Source organism: Dermacentor andersoni, chromosome 9, assembly GCF_023375885.2.
Source record: "Dermacentor andersoni chromosome 9, qqDerAnde1_hic_scaffold, whole genome shotgun sequence".
Taxonomy (NCBI): Eukaryota; Metazoa; Arthropoda; class Arachnida; order Ixodida; family Ixodidae; genus Dermacentor; species Dermacentor andersoni.
Genome location: NC_092822.1, coordinates 64147490 through 64172982, shown reverse-complemented (window position 1 = coordinate 64172982; position 25493 = coordinate 64147490). Strand labels below are relative to the sequence as shown.

The following is a 25493-nucleotide window of genomic DNA, read 5'->3' as shown; positions in this document are numbered from 1 at the left end:
ACTCTCTGCCTCCGCCTCAGCTCCGGGCTTTAGCTACAGGGGCGTTTGTTTTGCCATAGGCAATTTCTCTGGGAACACAAGTTTGGTGCGATAATAGAATATTATCCTTCTTATAATCTTTATAAGGTTGTCACGCAAAACTCGCAGTTCTATTTCCTTCACCTTTAATTATTCCTGCACGATTAATCTTCCATTTTTATTCCTAACATTTATATTGACCTTTATTTATTCGTATAATTTTATCTTACTTTAACTGCACCGCCCGCTTCTTGGCCTGTTCTTTGTGGTATGTGCCATAATAAGAAAATCATCATCATCATCCCCCTCCTCGTTGGTTGTTTACCCAATTTTCCATTGCTTTCAGCAATAACCAAACACCGTTTTGTTTCTTCTGGTAAATGCCATCCTGCTCTTGGCCAATCCTCCACAGTGGACGTGCGCCATTAATCGAGGAAAACTAAACCAAACATCAAATTAGAAGTTACCTTCACGTTACCAATCTTTAACGAGCTTGCTTGTGAGTCAATAGGTGAGTGAGTGCCCATTTCTTTCCGAATAGACTGTCTTCTTGCCTCGTTGAAATACGTTTTAAGCAATTGTCTCATGCGTGTCCAGCCACGCGAACATAGATACGCTGGTTAAATTGATTTGATCTTTTTTTCTAGAAGAGGCGTTCGTACCCAATTCGTCGGATTGGCGAGGAATTGAATGCTCTACGTAAAAAAAGAAATAAAAATACGGTAAAGAATTGGGAAAGGACCTCAAACGTGGGTGAGGCTCGCGCTGCAGCATTGGCACGGTACACCTCCCGCCATGTGGACGATGACTTCGATTGGTCGTGACCCGCCATGGTTGCTCAGTGGCTATGGTGTTGGGCTGCTGAGCACGAGGCCGCGGGATCGAATCCCGGCCAAGGCGGCCGCATTTAGATGGGGGCGAAATGCGAAAACACCCGTGTACTTAGATTTAGGTTCACGTTAAAGAACCCCAGGAGGTCGAAATTTCCGGAGTCCTGCACTACGGCGTGCCTCATAATCAGAAAGTGGTTTTGGCACGTAAAACCCCATAACTTGATTTGATTTGATTTGATTTTCGATTGGTCGTGCCAAAACGTCAGCTTGCGCTGCTGGTTGAACCGAGGGGCAAAGCAACTGACGCTTCTTCGGTAATGTGTTCACTATTTTGTCAACTTTATTCGCGATTCGCCGTTTCTCCTGGTCCCCGTAGACGGTGTCTGGCAAGTTGTGTCTCGGCAGGCTCGCAGGAGGAATGCGTACACAATGCGACTTCCTCAGTGGAATTTTGGAACACGTGATAGCTCTCCGGTCTGGGTACTGTTGGAATCGTACCGCTGGCACGAGTTGGGGTCTCGGTGCTGACGCCCGTTATTGCCAATGGGTCGCAAGCCCCAAGGGTAGCGTTGGCCTGGCGGCCTGGGGCACTGGAAGCATCTGAAGGTCCCGGCAAAGCAAGAGAAGACTGGTAACAGAACAACTTGTTTATTCTAACATAGCAAAAGAGCGGCCGGTCAGGTCGACCGGAGTGGAGAGACGGGAGAGCACGTAACTCAACAGTACAAATCGGAGCCTCTCCTCTGGCGTCCGGGGCAGCTGCTCTTATACCCTCGGCGTCGCGGTCCAAAAGGGAAGGAGGGAAGGTCACGGGATGAAGGTCACGGGACGGCGCAGCAGGAGCCCACGACGGCGCGAGCGGTTGAGCCGAGAGACCTGCTGAACCGAGTGTAGTGACGCATCGCCAACCGCCCACACGACGGCGCGAACTGTTGAGCCGAGAGACCTCCAGGCTCCTCATTCGGGGAACTCCGCTCCCCGGCTGCCGCGCTTTGACAAGCGAGGGCACACACACACACACGCACACACGAAGACACGTGGCACTGAAACACGCCTGGACACGCTTGGCGGGTAGGCGTCGCGGCGGCGTCGGACGGGCCAAAATGTCCGCCGCTTTGAACAAAGCCCCGGCGTCCGTTGCATCCGCGCCGGCATTACCGCGCGTTGTAGGCGAAACGTAACAGTACCGTCGCCTTACGCTGGAAGGAAAAGATCGACGGGGCAATGACGCAAATCGTGCTTAGTAAGAAGCACGAAGACTATATCTGAATAGACGCGTAGCTTCGGCCGCGCTTCAGGCAGGCAGCACTGAAACAGTACAACGTCCATACTGCCATAAGATCCGTAATATGGCTGCATTCACACCAGCATGTTATAAAGACGTTGCGAAGACCTGCAGGGTCCGTCTTCGTCACCCTGGCTGTAGTTCTTTTGGACTCCTTACGCGACAGTGGAGAATCACTTGAAGCAGCTGTGAATCAACAAGGCTGATTATTGGGATAGTTGGTACGGTTTACCCATAGTGGCAAAACCTGTCGCGCAATTGATAAAGACAGGGACCGTCCTGTGTCTCTGTCAGGTCCCCTGTGTTTTTGAATTGTGCTAAAGGCTTTGCCATTATGAGTAGCTGTAAATGTTTCACGGGTAGCACACGGGGCAAACCGAGCGCCGGCGGCATAGCCGTGCCCCGGTGACCGACCATGACCGAAGGGGTTTAGCGTGAACCCGCACACCGGCCCAGTGCGGGTAGGTCACGTGTAAGGCGATATACACGGGCGCAGGGCTTTTGACAAGAATCTTGACTGCTTGGGACGCCTTGTCGTGGCGGGATCAACGCATCGGCTCGTCGGCTGTTTCCGACGCCGGTTCACAGCGCTGTTGCGTAACGCAAGAAGTAGCGGTCAAGCGCGGAGGTCCTCACTTCAAGGGGGGGGGGGGGGGGGGGGGGGGCGTGCAATGCCGCTCTAGCGGCCGCTGTACTTTCGGCGCGTGCTGTTGACGTCTCGCGCCTTCGTCCGACGTACGACGCTGGTGTGAGGTGGTGTAAGTTGTTGCCGATTGGGGTACAGAACCTTTTCGTTGCACCAGGCTGTGGTGTTTGTGCGTGCGCGTGCACGCGTGAGAGGTGAGGAAAGTTCTCCGTTTCGTAGGCGTAAGCGCCTTATTGGTGGCGCCGAGCAAATTTAACCGAACATCCCCCACTCCCCGGTGGTCGGGTAACGAAGCAGATAAAACCGCGTTGCCAGTTCGAGCGCTAATCCGAAACCTCAACCTCTAGCTCCGAGTCCGATGCACTGCACTGACTGAGCTACGTCGTTGTCAGTTTTGGCTCGTGCTTCCTTGACAACGCACGCTGGCTGGAGTTGACAGTTCACAAGCGTTTGTTTTTTCCTTCGTTTTTTGTAGCGGAGCGCGTGACACATGTCTAGCAACTAGTCGGCGTGATGGCGAAAGATGCATCCTGTCGACATAAAGCAAGCGGGCGAAATGTCACGCGACGTGTAACTGAACGTTCAATGTAGCAGAAGTGAAAAGACAGTGAGACTTCTTATTGCCAAATCCGAGGGACTGGTATGACTAAGACGTGCAAACTACGAAGACGACGGTGGTCAGAACCTTGTTGGCACGTAGTTAGTTTTTATTTTGCGCGTCTTTGTACTGCGGCTCCGTCGTTCGTCGGACTGTTGGCTTTTCAACAACAGGTACTTTGCAATTGCCCAGCATATACGCTGGAGCGAAGGACGTTAGAAAGTTTCGTAGCCAGTGTTGGCAGGCAACCACTGTCGGAGGAAGCTATACTCGGCCCATGGCCTGACACTGCAACTTCAGTGCATGCAACTAAAGTGTTGTTGAAGTTTCTGCAGGACACCAAGCTCGACGAGCGGCGAGCTTGGTGTCCCCTTCACTCCCCTTCCCTCTTCTCCAGTGCAGAGTAGCAGACTAGAGCGCACTAGCTCAGGTCGACCTCTCGGCCTTTCCTGTCAATAAATTCTATTCACTGCCCATTCTATTGCGTTTAGTTATTACTGATATATACGATAGTTCGCGGAGCATATGAAGTCTTTAGGTGTTGTTTCCACAAGAAACCCTGGCCAATTTCTCAGCGGAGGTACGTGCTACATACATCAAACATTAACAACAACGACCACGACAACGACGACGACAACTCCAACTAGCGCGTATACCAGGTGCATTGTCAGCGCTCTGTGCGCCGGCGCGAAACAAACTTTTCAGTGAGCGCGCACATGTGGCACGTATTGTCGCAACCGAAGGAGCCCGTGACTAAGATGCTGCGAACATGAACACATAGAAGCAAGGGTCTGTGCTGCGTTTCCGCAGCGAACCGCTGTCAGGTCCCAAGGATGCGGCGCGGCAGCCAGTTGCACCCTGTTTTGAAGGCGTGCCCGCTGCAGTGCATTCATGTTGTTGCACACGCCTACCGTAGTGTCTACAGCATAACAAAATAATCCAGAGTTCGATGGAAAGCCGCCTGGCGAGGAATGAGTATAGGGAAATGAAACGAACACTCGCCAATGGAGAGACATTTGTCTTTCCATTGGCGAGTGTTCGTTTCATTTCACTGTGCTCGTTGCTCTCACGGGGACTTTCCGTCGAACTCTAGATTTTGTGAACCCCCGCAAGAAGCACGGCTCTTCTATTGTCACAGGAAAACGTGGATTGTGGTCAAGGGTTCCGTACGGGACCCGAAACGTCAAGTTTTATTTTCGTGTTCATGTCTTTCCATTGGCGAGTGTTCGTTTTATTTCGCTGTGCATAACAGTATGTCCAATGCGAACTGCGTACACTTTTGGAGCGAGCTACACAATCGCTGGGTCCCTCACGCTGTCTCGCGCTTTCTCTCTTTCCGCCCCCGCAGACGAGGATGGCGAACCGTCGAACTCGCGGAGCGGTCACCACAGGCCACAGCAGGGCAGCGCGAGCCACCGGCGCCGGCGTCGCAAGCGCTCCTACTCGCTCGAGCAGCACGTCGAGGTGCTCGTGGCGGCCGACAGCAAGATGGCGCGCTACCACGGCAAGAACCTCAAGCACTACATACTCACGCTCATGGCTGCGGTGAGTGTGTCACTTCGTTCTCCCGATTCCCATCTCGCCGTGAGGCGACTTTGTGCCGTGCCGCCCCTATAGGTTAGCGGTGGCTTTTACCGAAGCCCGACTCTCGTTTCCTTATTTGGAATGGCAGTTTCGCGTGCCCGCGTGGGATTCGCTTTACTTTGAGGAGGTCGATCGAACTCGTGTGTTCTTTCGTAGCGATGATGACGTCCTGCTAAACCGACTCGCCAAACTAGGTGTACCGATCGCACTTGCGTGTTTCTTCCTTTTTTTTTTTTTTTTGTCGTCGTCTTAAGGTCCAACGCAGCTTTTCTTCAGAGGGTGTTCAACGGGATGGATCGTATACCATTTTGCGAGACAAATATTCTTGGACAATGGCCACGTGCATCGCACGCTTACAAAGCAACGCGGGCGTTATACTGCGCTTTACGAAATCGACTGGCCTAAGTGAATGGCGGTCAAGTTTCGACGGGCGCAAAATGCAAAAGCACCCGTGGGCCACGCATTGGATGCACATTAAAGAACCCCAGGTGGTCAAACCTAATATGCAGAGTCCCCCACGATGGCGTGACTTCGTGGCTTGGGCATACGAAAGATCCCAGAATTTAATTTCAAACTTCCCAACTTCCGTGCCATTCGGCGGGCGTCTTGAAATGCGTATTCTCTTCGGGCGTGCTCTGCGGTTCGGGTTCCTAACCGGGTCCATCAGCTAGCACCAACATTCATTAGCATAATCAATCACCAGGGAGATCCATCAGTGCTCTCGAAACCAGTTAAGTGGAGGCCTTAACACACGCGGCGTGTGAGACAGGACGGCTGGGTTCTCCGCGGCCGGTTCGGTCTCTCTGTGTGTAGCGCTCGGGGAGAAAAGTTACCGCGGGGCGAAAAGCGATATACGCTGCCCTGGCAGGCGCGCGCGAGCAGCATTTTTGGACGTGGCCCAACGGGATTGACGTATGAAGAGCGGCGCGCGCACCGTCGAACTGTCAGTAACGACACGAGCGGCGTAGCTTATTGCTCCTGTTGTGGTTTGCTTGCGTCACGGCGGCGGTGGCGTCTCTCCCGAAACGACAGGCGGGCTTGCGTCACGGCTTTCGGTTTGTATCTGTACCCCTGCGCTGGGCGCGACTGAAACGACGCCTTCGAACTTGGTCGTCGTGGCCGCGTTGGCCCATAGTCGCCGTGCGAGGAGCCACGTACGTGGGACACGCAGGGGTTCGTCGAATGTGTGTTTCTGGCGAATGCTGACGTTGTCTTAAGAGGAAGCTTTTAGCTCGGGCCCAACTCCGTCGCTGCCTATTCAAATACGTGTGAAACGCAAAAACGTTTTTGTGAGATAACCGCTGGACCCATTTTAATGGAATTTGTTGAATTTGAGAGAGAGAGAGAGAGAGAGAGAGAGAGAGAGAGAGAGAGAGAGAGAGAGAGAGAGAGAGAGAGAGAGAGAGTTATAGTGACTGTTGCAAGCGGAATTTCGATTTAAGGCCCGAATTTTGTTGAAAGAATTCTCGAAAGTTCGAAAAAAATAGAAGCACGAAGTTTACAAAGGAATAGCTCTCGGCCAAGAACAGATATCGCGGTTTCGTAAACGGCATCCGTTACATAATTCAAAGCAGACAAATTCGATATGTCAGTTCATATCTTACGTGAACTTGTTCCGTTGCGTACAAGGGTTCTGTAAAAGCTGTATTTCCATATTACTGAATTTTTTTAGATTCATGTGTAACATTTCAAATTTGTCCGCTTTGGATGTACTATCATGTGCATTTCACAGAATTGTGGTATAATTTTTCCTCGCGTAGTTACGGAGTTGTAAACATGGTAGTTTCGTTTTCTGAAAATTTGCTATTTTTGCCAATCTTTAGTAAAAAATTGACGATCTTAATCAAAAATTTGAAACCAACAGCCACTAGATTTTAAGCATTTCTTTTAAATGCAACAAACCTCGTGAAATTTGGCGCAGTTGCTGCCGAGAAAAACGAATTCTCATTCTATATGTATTTAGATAGGCGCACCCGAGCTAAAGCTTCCTCTTAAGGAACGAACACCACGGTTGAACATTCTGTTAGGCTGTGCCGGTAAACTGCACTATTGCGACAACGACAAGGCCGCTATTACTGCGTGAGGAGGAGGTGGAGGTTTCGTTGAGACTGGCGATGACCCGGAAACAATAGACGAGTGGAGACACCGCCTTGAAGCTCCCGCACCGTCCCGCTGTGACGTCACATACCCCGGCGGCGTCTTCCCGGCTCTAGTTGTACGTTTATGGATTAAACGAAAATGGCTCCATTACGTCGTAAAGGAACTATTCATTCAACCTAGCTAGCTTTCAAAATTTTTACCTCGACAAAGTCGTCATATATACGTGAACATATCTTGTAAAGGGTAACGTGACAATGCTGTAACAGACCTAAGGTCTCGATATGAAGAATCAGTTCTGCAGTAGCCAGCTAGGTGGAGGAAAGTTCACGAAACGGAAGAATTGTCATTCGCTACCCGACTGCAGCAACAAGCTGCCGGGGGAGACTCAGTCCGGGTTTCTCAGAAGGAAAGCTTCTCACAGTTGCAGATAAAGCCTTCCCGGTCCGGGGATCGAACCCGGGACCAACTGCTTCCCGGGTCGGTCGCTCTACCATCTGAGCTAAACCAGGACGCTAAGAGATATGGCAGCGCGAGGACTAATTAGTCGACAAATCGAAACACACGAACACTGATTATGAAAAAAAAAAAAAATCATTTACGCGGAAAGTCCGCTAGGTGGTCGAAGGTTCGTGAAAAAAAAAAAAAAAAAGCAATTGTCATTCGCCACGTGACTGTAGTGCCACGCAGCTACCGAAGCTGCGAGTCTACGAAGCTTGCTGATGAACTCGTACGATATTTTTTTTTTTTTTTTTTGCGTAGCTTTGTTCTGTATAGTCGGACGGATGACGGAGGTTTCTACCGCGAGAATTTCGCGCGAAGTTCAAAGACGATAAATTTGGCCGTCATTTTGTCCAGCAACAATCAACCTTCGCACGTTCGTGTTTTTCTTACTCGACCTCTGTGTGTTGGCGCCATTCTTTCTTGAGCATTAACCACCTTTTCTGTGCCAGAATGATGGTGTGGTTTTGAAAGAATGCTCCCGCAGGCTAAACCGATCAATGTTAGTCTTTGTTTAATGTGTACAAGATAAAAACGCTGATTGATAATTGGACTGGCGGCCTACTCGTTCAGGGCTATCTTCAATTGTGAAAAAAAAAAGAGCGAAAGAAAGAAACCAATTGCCTCTAAGCGGAGAAAACAAAAGCGATAGTTCCTTTCTTGAATTACGTGCTCAATCGATACGTTTCTTATGTGTCTGTGACGTCAGGAGATCGGTGCATATTTAACTTAAGTGTCTTTTTTGTGCAACAAAAGTTGCAACGTCAGATACTAAATTACCAATGCAAGGTGGCCGATATAGCTTCCAGCAGTACTAGCGGTTGTTCGGTGCTGATTTGCATGGTTCGCAAAGAAGGCACGGCACGTGATACATAAGCATGCACAACTTTTTACGTTTTGTCTTTGTCGTGTCTCACTTTATTCATAACCATTTTGTTTTTGTTTCGTGCAACCTTCTTTCGAACTAATCAGTGTATATCCAGTTAAACTTTATTATATATATATTTTTACTTCGCGCTGAGTGAATGCGTTCTAACGTATTAAACCTATTCGTTTTCTTGGTTTCTTTTTAACCCCGTGCTTAAGTTTGGCATCACGTGATCTATCGCTCGTTCTTTTTCTCGTGTTAATCAGTACTCTTTGAGTAAATTACATCAGTCATAGTGCCTTAGCCCATGTACAAGTGAAGTGACATATGGAGGAGGCATGCGCTCGACCATCCCAACTGATCCCCTGGCTACATCTGTCTATCTACGTACATGCAGTTTGACCAACTGTTTGTTCAGTCATGGCAAATAAGATGGCTTGTTGCATAAATGGCATGGCGAGTTTTACGTTTGTCTGGCAGACCACATCGGCAACGATAATAGTGGTTCTGAGGGCAACGCGTTCTACCGTTGACACAGTGACAGAGGATAGGATAATGCCTCTGCTCCTGGGCTGGTTTTGAGGAGCGCGGCTTTTGCTCTGAATTCCGGCGGCGTATTGCGCTGTACTTAAAAAAAGAAGAGTCAATTTGGATCACAGAAAATTACGCGGGTGCGTGAGCTGTTGGCGCGATAAAGCCTTTTTGCGTTAGCTTGTGTCTCTTGCAAGAGGACAGTTACAAACAACACGCTGGCCAGCCGCCAACTCGTGACCTCAGTAAAAACAGTTCCGTTGCCGCCGATGGATCAGCAGTAATTCTGGCACGATGAGCCAAGCGAACGCTCTGTATCTCGACTTTTCCCGTTGTCAACGTCGCGGTTGTGTCACAAGCTGCCTGTGTTATGAAACTTTTTCTTCGCAAGTATACCGAAACGTAGCGGCTAACACCAGTGGTTTAGGCAAAGTTTTTTTTTTTTCTGAGGAGAGGCGTCGCGTGACACATAGCCGGGGTGTCCCCCCCCCCTCCCCCACTTCTCCCCGCCCTCCTTGAATACGCAGCTGTTGAATACATGTCGCAAGCTAATGAATTTCTTTTATTAATTAGCAGCGACAGTTAGAGAACGTTTCGATGGCTCACGCGTGTCTTCGAAACACTGTTGCGAAAATCTTTTTTTTTTTTCGACAGAAATAAATAAACGCGCCCATCCGTCTTCGGTGTGACGTCAAATGCCGGCACAAGTGACAGAAGACCGAGGTGTCACCACTGCGCGGAATGCCAAGCTAAAGCAGGGCGCTAAAGGCGAAAGAAAAAAAGAACAACCGCTTTTTTAATATTGTGTATGTCACAACTCCTTATTAATTAGCGCCCACGCCAATTCGCCTCAAGGCAAACACCCGCAGGTTTTCATTAAGCTCAGCCTTTATCTCTCGTTGTCTTGGACATGGTAGCTCATTCTTTGCCCGGTTTCTTCTTTTTTATGACTCTGAGTTTTCGTTTTAGATTTTCGAAAATTTCGAACAAGTTTTATGACTGTCTTGATGCGACGCGCTACACAGCGTTGAAGCAATGAAAGGTTCGTTGAGCGTGCGCATCTATAGAAGCACCGCGCTACTGTGTACAATTGCTACAAAGCGGTAGGCTATGCCAGCTGCATTTTGGTTCAGTGACTATGGCATTTTGGTGTCGAACAACGAGGTCGCGGTTTCGTGTGTAGTATAGCGTTGAAATGTAAATAAAACGCCGCACTATACCACATACCCGCGTGTAGTGGCTGCTGAGGAACAGGCATGCGTTGACTCGGTGATATTGCCTGCTGAACATGAAATCGCCGGCTGATGCCTGATAAATACAAAGGCACACTCCTGTGCCGTGCTTTCGATTCACGTTTAACAGTCCTCAGTGATCAGAGGTAATGCGACACGTACTTTTGAAACGACTGCGTTTTGAAGCGACCGCCTTTTGAAGCCTAAGGTGGTTCGCGAACTGCCAGCTTCGAGCGAGCGATGGAGATGTTGTCCGCGAGCTCATGCGGGAGTGCGCGCGTTCTGCCCACATTTCGCTTGACCCGAATTCTAAACTGTGCTAGAATTTCCTATGCAGAAATAGTTCCTGCAAACCTCGTAGGCTCTTGAAAGACGTCGCCGCGGCGCGAATGACGTCGGCCCCGCGAAGCCTAATTTCGATGCCCCGAAACAGCTCTCACCGACTGAAAGAGGGATCTCTGGAATCCTTGCGTCTTCCGGTGTCTGCATTCCAGAGACCAACTTAGCGCTAGCCCGAGCAAGAAACAACGACGCTAGCCCCGCACATTTGGCAAAGTGAACCCCGTGAGCTTTCTCTCTCTCTCTCTCTCTCTGCTTCGTCTCACCGACTCAGCGCCGCACAGCAAACGCTAGTGGCTCCTGTCAGCCAGTAAGTAGTGAGAGTCGGCTGCCTGTTCTCACGAAGTAAAAGGGCACGCCCGCTGTGTCGTCTTTCCGTGAACCCCCCGTTCAGTTGGCGTATCGCGGATGGCGATCAGAGGCGGACGCGAGCCCTCTTTCTGGCTCTGATTTCTAATTAGCTGAAACGAGCCATAGGTGTCGCTCCACACAGATGAGACCAACGCTCAGTGGCCGTCTGGTTGTACCCGGGGTCGTCTGCTGCGCGCGCGACCGTGAAGAAGGGGGAGGGGAAGGGGGGACATCCCTGAATGATTTAGTGTCTCACCCCCTCTTACCTCCACTATCCCATGCAACCTGTCTCGTCTCTGCCGAAAGACGAGACCACCGCTCTGGCTCTGCGTACCCGCCCGGGCTCTTGAAGAACCGTCCCAGAATAGTGTCCCTCGGGTCTTCGTCACAAATTCCGTCGTCTGTCGCGTCGTCTGCTGCCGAGTTCAAATCTGTTTTTTTTTTCTCTCTCTCTCTCACGTTTCTCGCTCGCGCATCGAGTTCGGCCAGTGACTATGCTTCATTGCACGGGCGGGTTTATGGATGCGCCTGCGCCTGCCGGGCCCGTTGCGTCACAACCAGTCTTCGAGATGCTTCATATACTTTCCAGAAGGATCGGTCGCAGTCCGCAACACACCGACAGGTAACGAAAGAAAGAGGCCCGCGTGGCAAGCTCGTCTCCGCGTAAATCTCCCCGGCGTTCCCCTTCCTTCTTTTTTTTTTTTTTGCAGCCGTCGTGTTTAGGCTTACACTTGCTTGTTTATTTGTCAATCGTCGGCGTCAGGGAAAGCCCATTTGGCATGGTCCGGCTGAAAGCATAGGCTCACTCTGGCAGTGATTGCTTCTCTGTCTCCGTTTTTTTTCTCGGTTTCTTTGAATTTTCTTTGTTCTCGCCGAATGCAATCTCTCCTGCCCGTTCGGCACGAGTCATTTTTTTTCTTCTTGCAAAGTCTATTTCTGACGCGAATTATTTGGCCCGGCATCTTTCCCTGACGGTGTAACCCCCACCCCTGAACAAAAAAAGAGAGAAAAAGTAAATAGAGAAGTCTGAGGCCGTTCTTGAAACTCTCGGAGTTACGTCACGCCGTGGCGGAAGAGTGAGGCTACATGCGCGAGTGCCTAAAGTGAACCCTCATAACTCGTGCCCGTCGCTTCACTACGGTGAGTTCGACGAACCGCTCGCGCGTTGTTTTTTTTTTTTTTTGGCAGCCAATATTTTATTCCTGCCGTGGCACAGCCCTTAAGCCCTCCCATCCCCCTTTCTCCTCACTTCAAATTTCAGCGCTTACTCAGCGCGCAAAGTGCTCAGTGAGCGAGACTGAAAGTGAGCGTATACAGTCTATGGGTTGCATCGCATAGGGGAACCGACGCACGGACAACACGTAACGAGAGGAGACACGACACCTTGCGGTCGCCCTGTCCCGTTCTCTTCGCTTGTGTGTCCGTTTATTAGGCCTCTTTGTATTTTACAATAAAGACACTTTGCTGCTCGAGCCGTTCGTTCACTTGAGTCTGTGTTTGTCCGTGCTCCGATTACCTACACTACGCAATCCATACCACTTTGCCCAGCTTACCACTCTTCTACGATGCATTATCGGTGAGATGTACCTTGCACATGATGCTTTATTTTCGTTTTGAAAGGAACTTTCGCGGCAGATATTGGTTTCTTGTAATAAGAGAGAAGACAAACAAACAAAGCGGCATGCTTCTACATGAGAACTAGAGAGAGGTAGAGACGGAGTCGGGCAGCCCAGGTGGTCTATAAGGATAACAGAATGGAAAGCGCAGCCGAGGAGGGCAGCAAGAAGTGTAGGCGCTGTCGTGAGATTAGGAAACATGCTGGAGTAAGATGGTGTTCGGCTGACGCTGGACAGGGATGATTGGAGGTCTCTGGGAGGGACTTTTTTCTTGCAGTTGACTCAGAATGGGATATAACGATGATGTTGAGTCTGAATTAGACAAACTCCAGGGTAGATGAAGGTAACTTTACCAGTCTTTCGACTTTCATATTGTAGTAAGGGGAGGGGGGGGGGGGGCGGTCGAGGTGCTAGTTTCTTGATCTTGTTCAACTGTACCCTTTTCGCATGCGCATCGGTGGATGATTATGCTTGCTGCAGGCGGATCTGGCTTTGCAACGCCATGCCGGCAATAGCCCGAACGTCTCATTTTATCTTTTGTGAATTAAGTGTGCCAAGGAGTTGCATGTGGCGGGAGCATACCCCCTTATATCCTTAGCGCTCTCACGGGGGAATAAGCAGAGCTGCGATAAGGACCAACGTTCGACTATCTACATTTCACAATGCCCAGTCTTACTACACCAACTGATTAGTCGCTATTGACATGTGCTTCTAAACGTCAGTAATCGCTGGACAATTTGGTCTGTCTAAGAAAATTTCAAGAAACTCCAAGAAACCAACTGTCCACGTATTCCGGACGGCACGTCCTCCCAAGCGCGACCTCCTCCCGGTTAATTTGCATCGCCGGAAATTCCTGCTCACGCATCGGACTCGTAATTCAGTACATTTCAACAATCGTCTTTCTATAGCACTGGACGACCTAACCCAACAGGAACATTTCGATACCGTACGTGTGCCGGTAGTGCTTTGAAAACGACCTAGGCATCCATGGCGCGAGATATCGATCAAAGCGGTTATCACTGTTCACATCTCTCTGTGCACCCGAGTTGTGACCTCGGGTGATTGTACCTGAGGGCGACGCCCTGTCTCTTTGTGCCAGGTAGCAAACATTTACAAGGAACCGAGCATCGGAAACCTGCTCAACATCGCCGTGGTCAAGCTGCTCATCATGGAGGAGGACGAGGTGAGTTCGCAGAGCCGTTTTTCGCTTCAGCTTCATTCGATTGCCTCCGAGATGTTCAGCAGGCGCGGAGAACATTGGCTTTCGGAGGCTATTGATGTTCATATATCGCTCGTTGTCCACGCGGGCACTCTAGCAAGGTGGTTGTTTTGGGTTAGTCGGCGATCCATTGTCGTGAGGGAACAGAGCGAGGGTTAAACGAGGGCGTAGGCAGGGCAAGGACCTCGCTTGTCCTGTCTGCGTCATCGTATCTTTCACGCTCTCTCCTCACGATAATGGGCACTATAGGTGGCTGTCTGAATACCGCCGCACTAGGTCTCGCTCAGCCCATCACTAGCCTGCCGACTCGATGAACCTAGACTACAGGCTAGACCACAGAAGACTAGACCACAGGACAAGCACATGATGACAGTTCGAACATGCCCTGTTGTCTAGTTTTATGTGTCGTCTCCTTTTGCGCCACTTCTTTCAAGAGGAACTCGTGCCCACTACGCCAAAAAGAAGTTCTAATTGGCATTTCATGTATTAGTTATCTTGCGAAGTACCCTGCGAATTTAGCCGGTGAAACGATTTCTAATTTCAATGACGTGTCCCACTGCCGCTGTCCTGCTTCTTTTGCGTGCTTTCGCCTACTCTGTCACGTCATATTACGTCATATTAGTACTGCGGCGGTAAAAAAAAAAGAGATATTCTAGTGTTGTTGTCCACGAAGCCATTTTCACCGTTAAGTCACTTTTCCGGGCTACTTGTAATTCAGGCGAGTGCAGATTCTGGATCTCCGCGTCGTCAAAGGTTGACATCCTCACCAGATCGCCGATTGTGAAATCATCTTGTAACTCTTAACCCTATAGATGCAAGTAAACAGTTAAAACTCAGTTTCCCATTTTAACCACACAAAGCACTACGTATCATTTTTCATATGCCAAGCTTGATACTAAAAATTTTGCTTTACGCGTGGAAAATATAACTATACCCATATTAAAGTGTTTGATGCGCTGATGCGAATTAAGCTTCAGCTCAGGGAACGAATTAATAATTTTACCTCAAATAGCAGTGCCTTTTTTATTTTACGAATGCATTCCGCTAGGTCAGAAACAAAGTTGAACGAATCGTCGTAATTTTTCTTCATATATATACACCGGCTTTATGGGGTTAATTTCTTTATTTTCGTGCATTCGATCTCTATGAGAGTAACCACGAAGTACTCCTGATTAAACTGAAATTCCTAGAATTCAGCTCTGAATATCTGTTTCTATAGGAGCCCCTTCCCGAGTTAAAGCTCGCGAAATCTGCAAATTTACTCACGTGAGAGTAACCACGAAGTACTCCTGATTAAACTGAAATTCCTAGAATTCAGCTCTGAATATCTGTTTCTATAGGAGCCCCTTCCCGAGTTAAAGCTCGCGAAATCTGCAAATTTACTCACGCCTTCCCATCTTTGGACTCTACACTCGGGCACATCTCGGCCAGGCAACCGCACCGCCGACACGTTACGGATAACCGTGTGCCACATGGGGTCATTGTTCTTACGTCTTCGTCAGCTCGGCCTCGGAGAGGGAAAACTCGACAGTGGGTTACACAGTCGGTTAAACGTACTTGAATTTGTACGCAGGCATTTCGAGAAGTGTCCGTTTTCTTTTTATTTTTTTCCTGTTCTTCTCACAGTTGGTGCCGGTATACGACTATATATACATAGACCGCTGCAAACACACGCAGGCGGTGGGCACTGTTCGTGCCGCGAACCGATAAATTTCCGGGTATCGATCACCGCCTCTCTTCCGGCGTGGCGCCGGCGCGCGTTCACTTAGCCGTTTCTCGCCTTAGTTGTCGTCGCCGTCGTCGGGACACTCGCTCGCCCGGAGGACCGACCGGCACTTTTCCTTCCGGTCCTCTACCACGATCCTATCCCGGTACACCCTACAAGTTTGCGCGACAGTGTCAGAACTGCGTCTTATTTTGCCGAGCTATCTATTCGATAGACCCACCGCGTCCTGTTGGGTGTCCGCGGCACGATCAAAAAGGCAGACCGGAAAGCGAGCGCAGTGATTTATTATTACCCTCCCCCCGGCCCCTCCCCTTACATTGCTTCTCTAGCGTCTGTCGTAGAGAAGTATATTAGATGGTGGCAGTCCCGGTGAGGCGTCCGCGGCAAGAGCCGTATTATCGTGGCAGCGTGTAGCGTTCCGTTCGGTTTGCACTGGTTCGGCTTGCAATGGGCGCGTTTGAAACGCGGAAAGCGATTGCACCGCGTCGCATACCCTGGCGCATCACCTTAATGCGATCAGGCACTCTTGTTCATCAACACTCGTGTGAAATGAACTGTCTCTCTCCCCCTTCAATGCAATGCGTTACAGCGTGCTTATGCAAAATCACTAGGGTCGATTTCACTCTCTCAAGCTACAGCCGTGACCGGAACTTGAAGTGATGCGGTTACATGAGCGTGGGGCGCTAGAAAGATGACACCGTTCTACATCGATGAAATCGTGTAGACGTGGCTAATGTCTGTGTGATTGCTTGCTTCTTCTTTCAGACTCACATATCCCCATAACAACTGCGCAATTCTTCCCCGTAATCGAAACTCAAAATTTCATTACGCGTCTATGCGCGTTGACCGTCTCTCGCACTTTGCCCGTAAAATCGCGATGCTGTCGACGCTCGTTACCGCACCGAGAGCGTGCTGCTCGCGCGTGCCGACTTAGAACGCGCGCATGCGCCGTTGCTTGCTCTCATGGTTGCCCGCGGCGCAGGACAACGACATCATCTCCCCGAGCGCGTCCAACACGCTGAAGAACTTCTGCCGCTGGCAGCAGCAGCACAACCACCCGGACGACAGCCACCCGTACCACCACGACACGGCCATACTGCTCACCAGGTAATTCCCACGCTGCCCTCCATCGCTTGGCGCTTGACCCGCCTGTAATAACTGGGTGGTTCACGTCCGCTCTGGCGCTTTAAGCGGGCCTCCGCGATCCACGGCGCGCGCGATAACCTCCGCGCTCACTCACCGCCTTACCTCGGAGGCTGTTGTTTATTTAAGAGTTAGAGTACTTATTAAAGAAAAACTGTTTATGTACCGTCCGAAAGCGTATTTAGATTGGAGGCTGGGTGTACTGGTGGACTACAGTATCTAGTTGCGAAGTGATTGATGTACAGTGGTTTTGTCTAGCCAGAATGGCATTGTTCAATTCGATTACTTTTTGTTTGCGACATACATAGATATGTTGGTGGCCTCCTTGCCAAGAAGGCTTCGTCCAACAGTTTGATGTCCCAAGGAGCCACTGACGGTCGACAGGACGCAAATAACCGAAAACACTCTTTGGTGGCTAAACGTCAGTGATATTAAACATGACGCTGCTGATTAGAATTGGTGCACGGAACTGAATTTACACGAAACAGTGTGTGACACAGAAGTAGAAGCAAGCTTGGAATTTTGTGTTATTTGCCGTTTTGATGTTGGAGGAGCCCAATGTTGAATTGCCTATAGGCGTACATTGATGTTTTCTTTTGTGATGCAAAAATGATTGCTTTATATTTCTTAGCGTTAATGCGAAGGTCATTCTTGATCGACTAATCTAGTAGACTTTTTAGAGCGTTATTTGCAAGAGAATACAGATTAGCCACGCTTTCTTTTTGTCTGTTAACATTACGCTTGCGTTACCAGCCTAAAAAATAAATTGCGCGTCCACATCAATTCTTAGCAACGTAATTTACATTGTTGGAGAGGTTATGTCGTATTTCCTTATTTCTTTAATAACTGCTGCTCTGTTCCTGTTTTTCTCTTGTTAGATTTCACGTTTTGAGTATTTGTTGTCGTTCAAGTCTCGATTGCACGCAGTGGAGTGCTTACGCTTGACGTCGGGTTCAAAGATTTCCGTGCGCGCCAACGTCATAAGGAGCAACATCATAGCAGTACGCCTAGGATTTTGCGCAATGTCTTGTGTGGTGTGCTGTGTTTCTGAGTAACGTTGTTTTGTAACACTTTCTGCCTTTCCTTTTCTTGAAGAGAAGACTTATGCAGACTGCCCAAGACATGTGACACGCTTGGTAAGTGGACACCCCACCCCCCTACGTCCCGCTCCCACGACTATTCAGTGAAATTGTTGCCACACTTGTTTACCGCCCACAGTGATGCCCGTTGTAAAAACGATATCGGCGATAGCTGCTTTTTCTTTAACGTATTCAAGGCGCGAACGCGCGGGCAAGCAAGGACGAGGGTGACAGAATGACAGAACGATGGCGAACAAGGAACGCGTTTGTGTAGCGTTGTCGTCCGTCTCTGCTGCGGTAATTTTTTTTCTCGCGTGCGGGTGCATTTGAATCTTGAGCTCGTTTTCGGGTCGCAAACCATACACAAAACGCTAAACGTGCATCATTTTGTGTTTTATTCTTTTGTTGTCGTTTCGCAATTTTCTTGCTCGTTATAGATAACAGAGCCCCAATTTCAGGGAAATGTATCTAATCGGCCCGTATATTTTGCTTGAGTACGCGACGCATCCGTGTCAGTATTTGTCATAAGGCACGCGAAATCGCGCGAAGTAGCGATAGTAAATGAATGGGCATATTCAACAAAAGCTAACATGCCCTGTCACGTGAGTTAATGGAGGCATATTACAACAAAAAAAGAAGAGAAATGTTTATGGCCTTTCGCGGCACTGAACATGAATTCTTCGACAGTAAGTTTGAATAATCATGCATTTTTGGAACTACATTGTCACGCGCTTATAAAAATTGATAAGTTTCGTACGAAAAGTGCACTTGTCTGCTCTGAATAAACTTAGTTGCGAGCGATGATCTTTTATGTATTGTCGTTACTACGCATCATTCGTTCGCGTCATTTCGCGCCATGACAAGTGTGAACAGACTAGCTCGCAACAAGCTGTGATGTGTTACTATTTCTTGAGAACGTCTGTCCTTTAGTGAGAGAGCTTCTTCTTAACCTCGCCCATGACACTATTTTTTCAGATAACGTGGTTTAGATCTTGAAGTAGAACGTCGTGGGTGCCTACACAGCCGATGACCAAGAGCTTAAAGTAACATTGCAGCGTAGCAGTAAAGTAACCGTTTATATATTTTTTGAGAACTGGTAGAATATTTCTTGGTGATTAAGGACCGAAGAAACCTAAAGTACCATGAAGAAAAATACGAACACACGTGTCGGAGTGAAAGTTCAATCGTGCCAATCGAATATATGTACATCCGTTGAATAAGTAATAAAGTGCAGACTAAACAAAAAAAGAAAAAAAGAACATGCAAATTTAGGATGGGCGCTCGCGCTTGTTGTGTTTCCTGCTCATCCCCCTTGTTTTCTTGCGACCTTCATCAGCAACAAATGAAGCCATATGAACTTGCTCAACCTTTTGCTTTTCTGGATGAAATGTCTGGATGAATATAAGCTGTAAACTTATATTTATGCAGTGAAATGTTCCGTGCCAATGAAGTGGTTGAAAATTATCGCAGAGCTTATTTCATGCTCATTGAAGTGGCTCGCTGTATGCTCACTGTGTTTTCCTACATACAGTGCACTGTGCGTCGTAGGTGTCGGACCGCCGGGTACTCATGAACGTTCTTGCGTAACTGCTGGGCAGTTGGCGATCAAGCTTTACGTAAAGAATTCATTTTACAGAGAATTTAGTTTTATACTGCTTCTACAATTGTTACCCGTTTCGTACTCAACAAATCCAAAGTGAGTGTCATCTACTGCGATGTTCCTCGAAAAATCTTCGGTTCCACCGAAGCGGAGTGGTGGCGCCATTGGTCGCGGCTACGGCTGAAAACACGGTATCTTGCTGTAGCCGTGACAGATGGCGCCACCGTTCTGTTGCAGCGGAATCGATATGTTTTGAGTGGCGCCAGCGCTCACATGTTATTCCAGATTTTTCTTCGCATCTCCATCTGCGCGGTTCTGGTTAATGCCCGCAAACAAGGCACTAAATTAATCTCGCTACACAATTCCGCGCCTGTGCGAGATTTGAGCGAATACGAACGACCCAGCATTTCAGCAGAAGTAATTATGAGTACCTGGCGCTGCTATTCCGCAGGTGAGATACCTGATGCCTCGAGCATACGTGCACGCATGTGTTGCATTTCGTTGGGAGGCTACGAAGCTGAGTTCAGTTTATGTTTTTCTCCTCTCCCCGTTCTTTCTTTCTGGCCAGGGCTGGCTCAGTCTGGCATGATCTGCGACCCGCATGGGAGCTGCGCCGTTGTCGAAGATAACGGTCTCAGCGCAGCCTTCACCATCGCCCACGAGTTGGGACACGTGTGAGTGTCTGCCGTTTGTGTTATTCATCACCGTCGGGAGACTGCTTAATCTCTCTCTCTCTCTCTCTCTCAATAATGGCCTAGCGATGCGCACAGCGCGACCTTTTTACTTACTACAACACGTCATGTACGGCGCACTTGTGCTTTTTAGTGCAGTTTGCGTATAGGAAGCAGCTGTGCCGTAGGAATCAGAAGCCGAAGGAAGTGGGAGAACAAAGGTGTTCGTTGGTGTCATACCGAGCCCGCAAAAAAAAAAAAAAAAAAAAAGGCAGTGCGCCTCCTAACGTCAGTATCCGGTAATTCCGCATATGACTTTGCGTAGTCGTATGAGTTAGCAGCAAGTACCTCACGCGACGACGCGTTTTACTGCCGAATAAAAAAAAGCTTCTGCTTGCTCTCCAAGGTCCACCACGGTGGCTGAGGGACGCGTTTGTCGCTCAAATCTGCATGAGGCTGAGTGGTGCAGCGCAAAGCCGGACAAGGGACACAGAAAAACGAGGAGAAGCACTTTGCGTGCGTCTCTCGCCGTGCGTGTCTTGCCGTGCGTCTCCCACCGTGATGCGCCATTTTGCCTTGCTGGCTCAGGAAAGCTTCACCGGTTCTCACAGGGCGTAGGATCGGCATGAATTTGCATTCTCTCTTTCTTTCTTACGGCATTTTTGAGTGCGAATCTGAGACTCACGTAGGGTAATCCGGAGCCCTCCAATACGACACTTCTCGTAACCACTGTATTACTTTGCGTCGTTAAAACTCCAATAAGTAACCCGTACTACGTTTCACGGGCTATTTTTTTTTGTGCGAGTGTTGACGTGAATCGAGACGAACCTGTAACAGTCACATACCCACGCGTAGCGTGCCTTGAGAGCTGGCTTCTCCGCAGCAAGAGTGTACGTAGGGTGAAGCCCGCTTCTGGGTTCCCCTTCGCTTTACGCGCGGTGGGCAGGCGTAGCGGAGGACGACATATCGGAAGTATTCGTTTCGTTTGTAACCGAGAACTTTAGCGCTGAAATGGTGAGCAATTTTCTGTACAAGTGAATGCACACGACATGGGAGATGAACCCACGCCATTTCGACGCTGGCGCTCGCCCTATCGCACCGTGAGGACATCGGGAAGCGGCGCGCGCTGTCCGCTGGCTCGTTATATCCCATGCAGTGCACGGGCGCCACATGCTGAATTTCTTTAATGAGTGCAGCGCACTTAAGAGTGTTAGTGATGCGGCATTCGTTTTTACTCAAACCACTTCAACGTGGCTTTCACGCATTGCTGCTTTGTCATCGCGCAATTTTCTTAGGAAGATGACACTCTTTAGTCCACATTGTTCAGTATAATACTTGGCATGTCTGCCTGCTTCGTTCGTCTAGGGAAAAAAAAAAAAGCTACGATTTAATGCGCACCTCGTCACCCGTGAAATGAGCTGCTGCAAGAAGGTAACCGATAAACTGTAGCTATGTAACAGTCTGGACAAACTTGGCCGATTGAACGATTCTGGCCAAAGTATAATAATAATGCAATATCACTGCGGTTGCTGCGAAGGGGCGAACCTCGAGAGAACAGGAAGCAGGAGGTTTTACATAAGTTGAGTTACAGCAAAGCACGTTCAACGAAAATGTAGTGCAAGCCACCAAGTCAGTGTAGAAGGCCAATATAGCTATTAACAATAATTTCACGTTGTAATGTGTAAACGACCATTGAGGCAGTAGCGTTCACTTGACATACGGCGAAACGAAATGTCCAACAAAATTTCAACCGAAATTATCTGTTCGAGACCCTGTGGCATGAAAAAGAAAAAAAGTTTTTATTTTATTGGTCGCGATTTAAAAAATGAAGGTTTTGCCCTTTGAGGCGCGTCTAGCTTGTCCTCAAACAATGGCCGGTATCGGCCTTGCTTGCATTTCCTTTCTTGAAAACTCTGCGCTTTTCTCTTTCCTGCCAATAATACTATGTGACGCTAATAATGCCCATGCCATTCGTTATCTGAAGGTTCAGGGTGCGCAGAGTTAAAGAAAGGGAACGTGGGCAAGACAGATGACGATTTATGTTGCGGGACGGGACGAGCCCTAAAGCGCGTGAATTCTTCTCAGATCGCACGCAATCGCAACACGTGCGAAACCTTAAACACGGGGAGTAGAGAAACGCGCATTTGCCGTCGCCTAACCAACGTCTTTCAGCACTTTCACTCAAAGTCCCTCTGTCTACATTCTTTCCCTCGGAACTTTTTGTTGGGCTAGTTGGTGCATGTTACTGAAGTACTAAAGCGCCAAACTGACGACACAAGAAGCGCTCGTCCGTGTCTCTTCTCGTGTCGTCTGTTTGGCGGTTTAGTACTTCACTAACATGCACCAACTAGCCCAAGAAAAGGTTCGTCTGGAAAAGCGCTCCTCCGTGATTCTTTCCCTCGCCGGGTGTCTCGCAGCCTGAACATTCCCCACGACGACGACCAGAAGTGCGCCAAGTACCGGCTGGCCAGTCAACCGCTGCACGTGATGGCCCGCATGCTGGACTACAACAGCCACCCGTGGTCCTGGTCCGCCTGTAGCCGACACTACGTGACCAATTTCCTCGAGTGAGTTGGCTACGCATTGCGTATCTTTAGATGGGGCGACATCACGCTAGCTTCTGAAAAAAGAAAAGAAACTCCCATGTGGATAATGACATCTATTAAGCTAGTCCACCTCACGCCGTGAAGCATTTTTTTTCCCTCACGGTCCCTGTTATCTTTCTTCCGAATGCTTTGTAGGCTGAATCGTCGAATGAAGTGCCTGTATCTTATTTATTTGAAATGTCCATTCATATTGTCTGGTGACCGAATTATGCGTTATTCATCCTTTACCATTTTTTTCTCTTTTGTGTGTTGCTTTACCTTTTTGGTTTCGTTTCGGTGGGTCATGTTCTCTTATGGAGATTTTTTTTAAACGCTCGATTCTTGTCTCCACTAGAAGTGCACGCTATGGTTAAGAATCATCATCAGCACATTCTCCCTGTGCGGCTTCTTCGCCACGGTGGGTAGGTGCCAGAGAATCCGAGATGATCATGCTGTCGTCATCACCACCAGCCAGATATCTAAAAACATTATCTAAATTCTCCTGGATGTCCTTCTGTATTCGGTTATGCTACACCTTCCTGGTCGGCTTCTTGTTCCTGGCCAGGTTTATCAGGGGTATTGTGCATTCTAAGCTACCGAAGAAGAGATCATCGGGCTGCTCGCATGCACGAGGATCGGAATAGGAAGAATTTGGTTTGGTTTGGTGCCTGTAGTTGTAGCACAACCCACTACGGGGGATTGGCCATGAATCGGGCGGCAGTGGGTTGAAAAACAATACTTAAATAGGATTTTTTTTTTGCTGAAAATGCGATATTAACTTAATTCTAATCGTTAATGCACACGGCTGCAGGTTGTTCTTTTTCTTCGCCGTCTTGCTTCTTTCTCGCGCGGAAACCGGAGAGTGTTTGGCGTTTACGCGATGATCTTGCGTCGGGGTGTGAGTTGGAGACTGCAGCGAACTCGCATCCGGGCCAACTTTGCTTAAGCGCCAATGCGGAAGTGGAGCGAGCGAAGCAGGTTTCGGTTAAAGCTAGTTTGTGATCGGTTACGCAAACAGCCTGCGAAAACCAGACGCGGGTGCACGGGAAAAGGGTGGCGCCGTTCTAGCACGCCGGTCTCCGGCGTGCAGCATCCCTTGCTTAACCGTCTTTATTTTCTTTTCCTCGCTATCCCGGTAAACAGGCACCGGAGACTCAACAGATCTTCACTTGCTAACGCAGCGCCTCGCGAGATATTGGAAGCTCCGTGATTTTTCTCAAGGCCAGAGTCAGCCCCCAAAGGGGCGGTATGTTCATGAAGTTAAGCGCTAGCTTAACCCGTGGCAACCACACGTGCTGTATTTCAAACAAGGTTATCGGCGTCGGCCCGTTCGTATTGCGTCGCTTGATAACTGCGCTGTTATCCATATTGTAATCCATGTTGTAATCGATGTTGTAATCCATGTAATCCATGCGCTGTTCTTTTTTATGTGCTTGCCTTATAAAACAGCACAAAGTGGCGTGCATTTTAGCGTCGTTAAACGCGGTGCGAAGCAGACGGACCGACGAGTGGCGCGCGACGCCTGAAATGCGTCGCATGTAGTCACTGTTACGCATAGAATAATAATTCGAACGAAAGGACTAAGTTGAAGATAATTCTTCAGAACGTGTTCACCTGGGTGCACACAACGCTCTGACCGTGCTATATAACGACAGGTCGTCCGGTCAAATACCGCGGTGGTGAGCACTTCGCGAAGGTCGAATGCTGATCACGTCGCTAAAACTACGTCTCTCGAAAATTACCTTGAAGTGGCGTACGTTGGGCTGTGTTCGGATCGTGCCGCGGACTTCTCGTATTAGGCTCTGCTCCGATTACGGCACGAGGCTTCCGTACGGGTCTTGGAATGGCGGTTTGCGCGTTCGCTCGCACGCGATGGCCTACGTTATTCTACGCGGGTCTGGCATTCAAACTTAACGAGCATTGCCTCGCAATTAACTTTAGTTGAAAGGGAGCGCTTGTCCTGCGTATTTATTCATGTTTCGTCTCTCTCTTTGTGCCATCCGAAATTGTGTCCTGCAGACCCGAGTTTTGGCCAGGTTTGAGCGACTGCCCTAGCAGACGTACAGAATTCCCGTTCGCGTACTTTTGTAGGGTCAGACTCGTGGTGCTTTGAATATGGCGGCTGCTGCCCAATTTAATATTTTTTTTCTGGCTCTACATGGCGGTGGCAGTTCTGTTATCACCTATAGCACATGACATTTGCCCGCGCGTTGGCCTATAACAAGTTTCATGCGGTGCGTTTGTTATTTAAATTTTAAGTCCCTGTTTCGAGATGCTGGCGCCTCGTAGAGGCGCTCGATACCCCTTTACTTCAACATGATAAAAAAGTAAGAAAGAAAGTATAAAAAAAGAACGCTTTGCGAAGAGTAAAGTGACAGCGACACGCTAGAAGCAACTAAGGAAGCGTTAATGCGAACATTTATTGATTTGTGACGCAGCTACCGCTCCAGACACAAGTTCATTTCAGCGTCTCTGTGATGCGAGTTTTGTGCCACCATAGCTATCTGTTAAGTTCCTATTGCGTTAGTAACTGGCATATTCTAGGTTGCACGGCGCAATCGAGATTTTTTTTTTCTTTTTAGCCAGTGGCAACGTGCAAATCGATGGTCACTATAAAGTGCCTGTCACGCCCATGCTTTGAGCGCAGCATTTGACTCACTTCGCGGCAACTATTCGGTCGCATGCGACGGGGAAGAACGGTTCAAAACTTGCGCAACCTGGCCTCGCATTTCGCGCGGCCGTGCGTACCTTCGCTGGGACGGCATTGACCGCGCGCCGGTGGGTGTCCCGCTGGGGGACTCCACACAGTTGTCGCGAAAAGTGTGTAGCGCGGGCCTCTTTGCTTACTTTCGGGGAATTTTGTGGGCTCCTCGACGCGGGGACAACCTTTGTACCCCAAATAACCGCGACGGCGCCACGGGCAGGTACTAACCGCCCGGCCGCCGCGCCTGACGTCACACGTGCACCTGAC

General features: G+C 49.1%; 1 protein-coding gene and 1 non-coding gene across 4 annotated transcripts in view; one reads left to right on the top strand and one right to left on the bottom strand.

The window, feature by feature from the left end:
* Positions 1-25493, top strand: part of AdamTS-A (ADAM metallopeptidase with thrombospondin type 1 motif A) — a 379851-nt gene that overhangs the window by 296456 nt on the left and 57902 nt on the right. For all 3 annotated transcript variants that reach the window (XM_055069149.1, XM_055069148.1, XM_050175991.2), the window contains exons 4-9: positions 4729-4925; positions 13599-13682; positions 16427-16551; positions 17683-17723; positions 19835-19940; positions 22355-22504. In XM_055069149.1, coding sequence (XP_054925124.1) covers positions 4729-4925; positions 13599-13682; positions 16427-16551; positions 17683-17723; positions 19835-19940; positions 22355-22504 — 703 coding nt within the window. The remainder of the gene's footprint in view (positions 1-4728; positions 4926-13598; positions 13683-16426; positions 16552-17682; positions 17724-19834; positions 19941-22354; positions 22505-25493) is intronic.
* Positions 7500-7574, bottom strand: TRNAP-GGG (transfer RNA proline (anticodon GGG)). Its single transcript has one exon. It is a non-coding gene; the product is annotated as a tRNA-Pro (tRNA).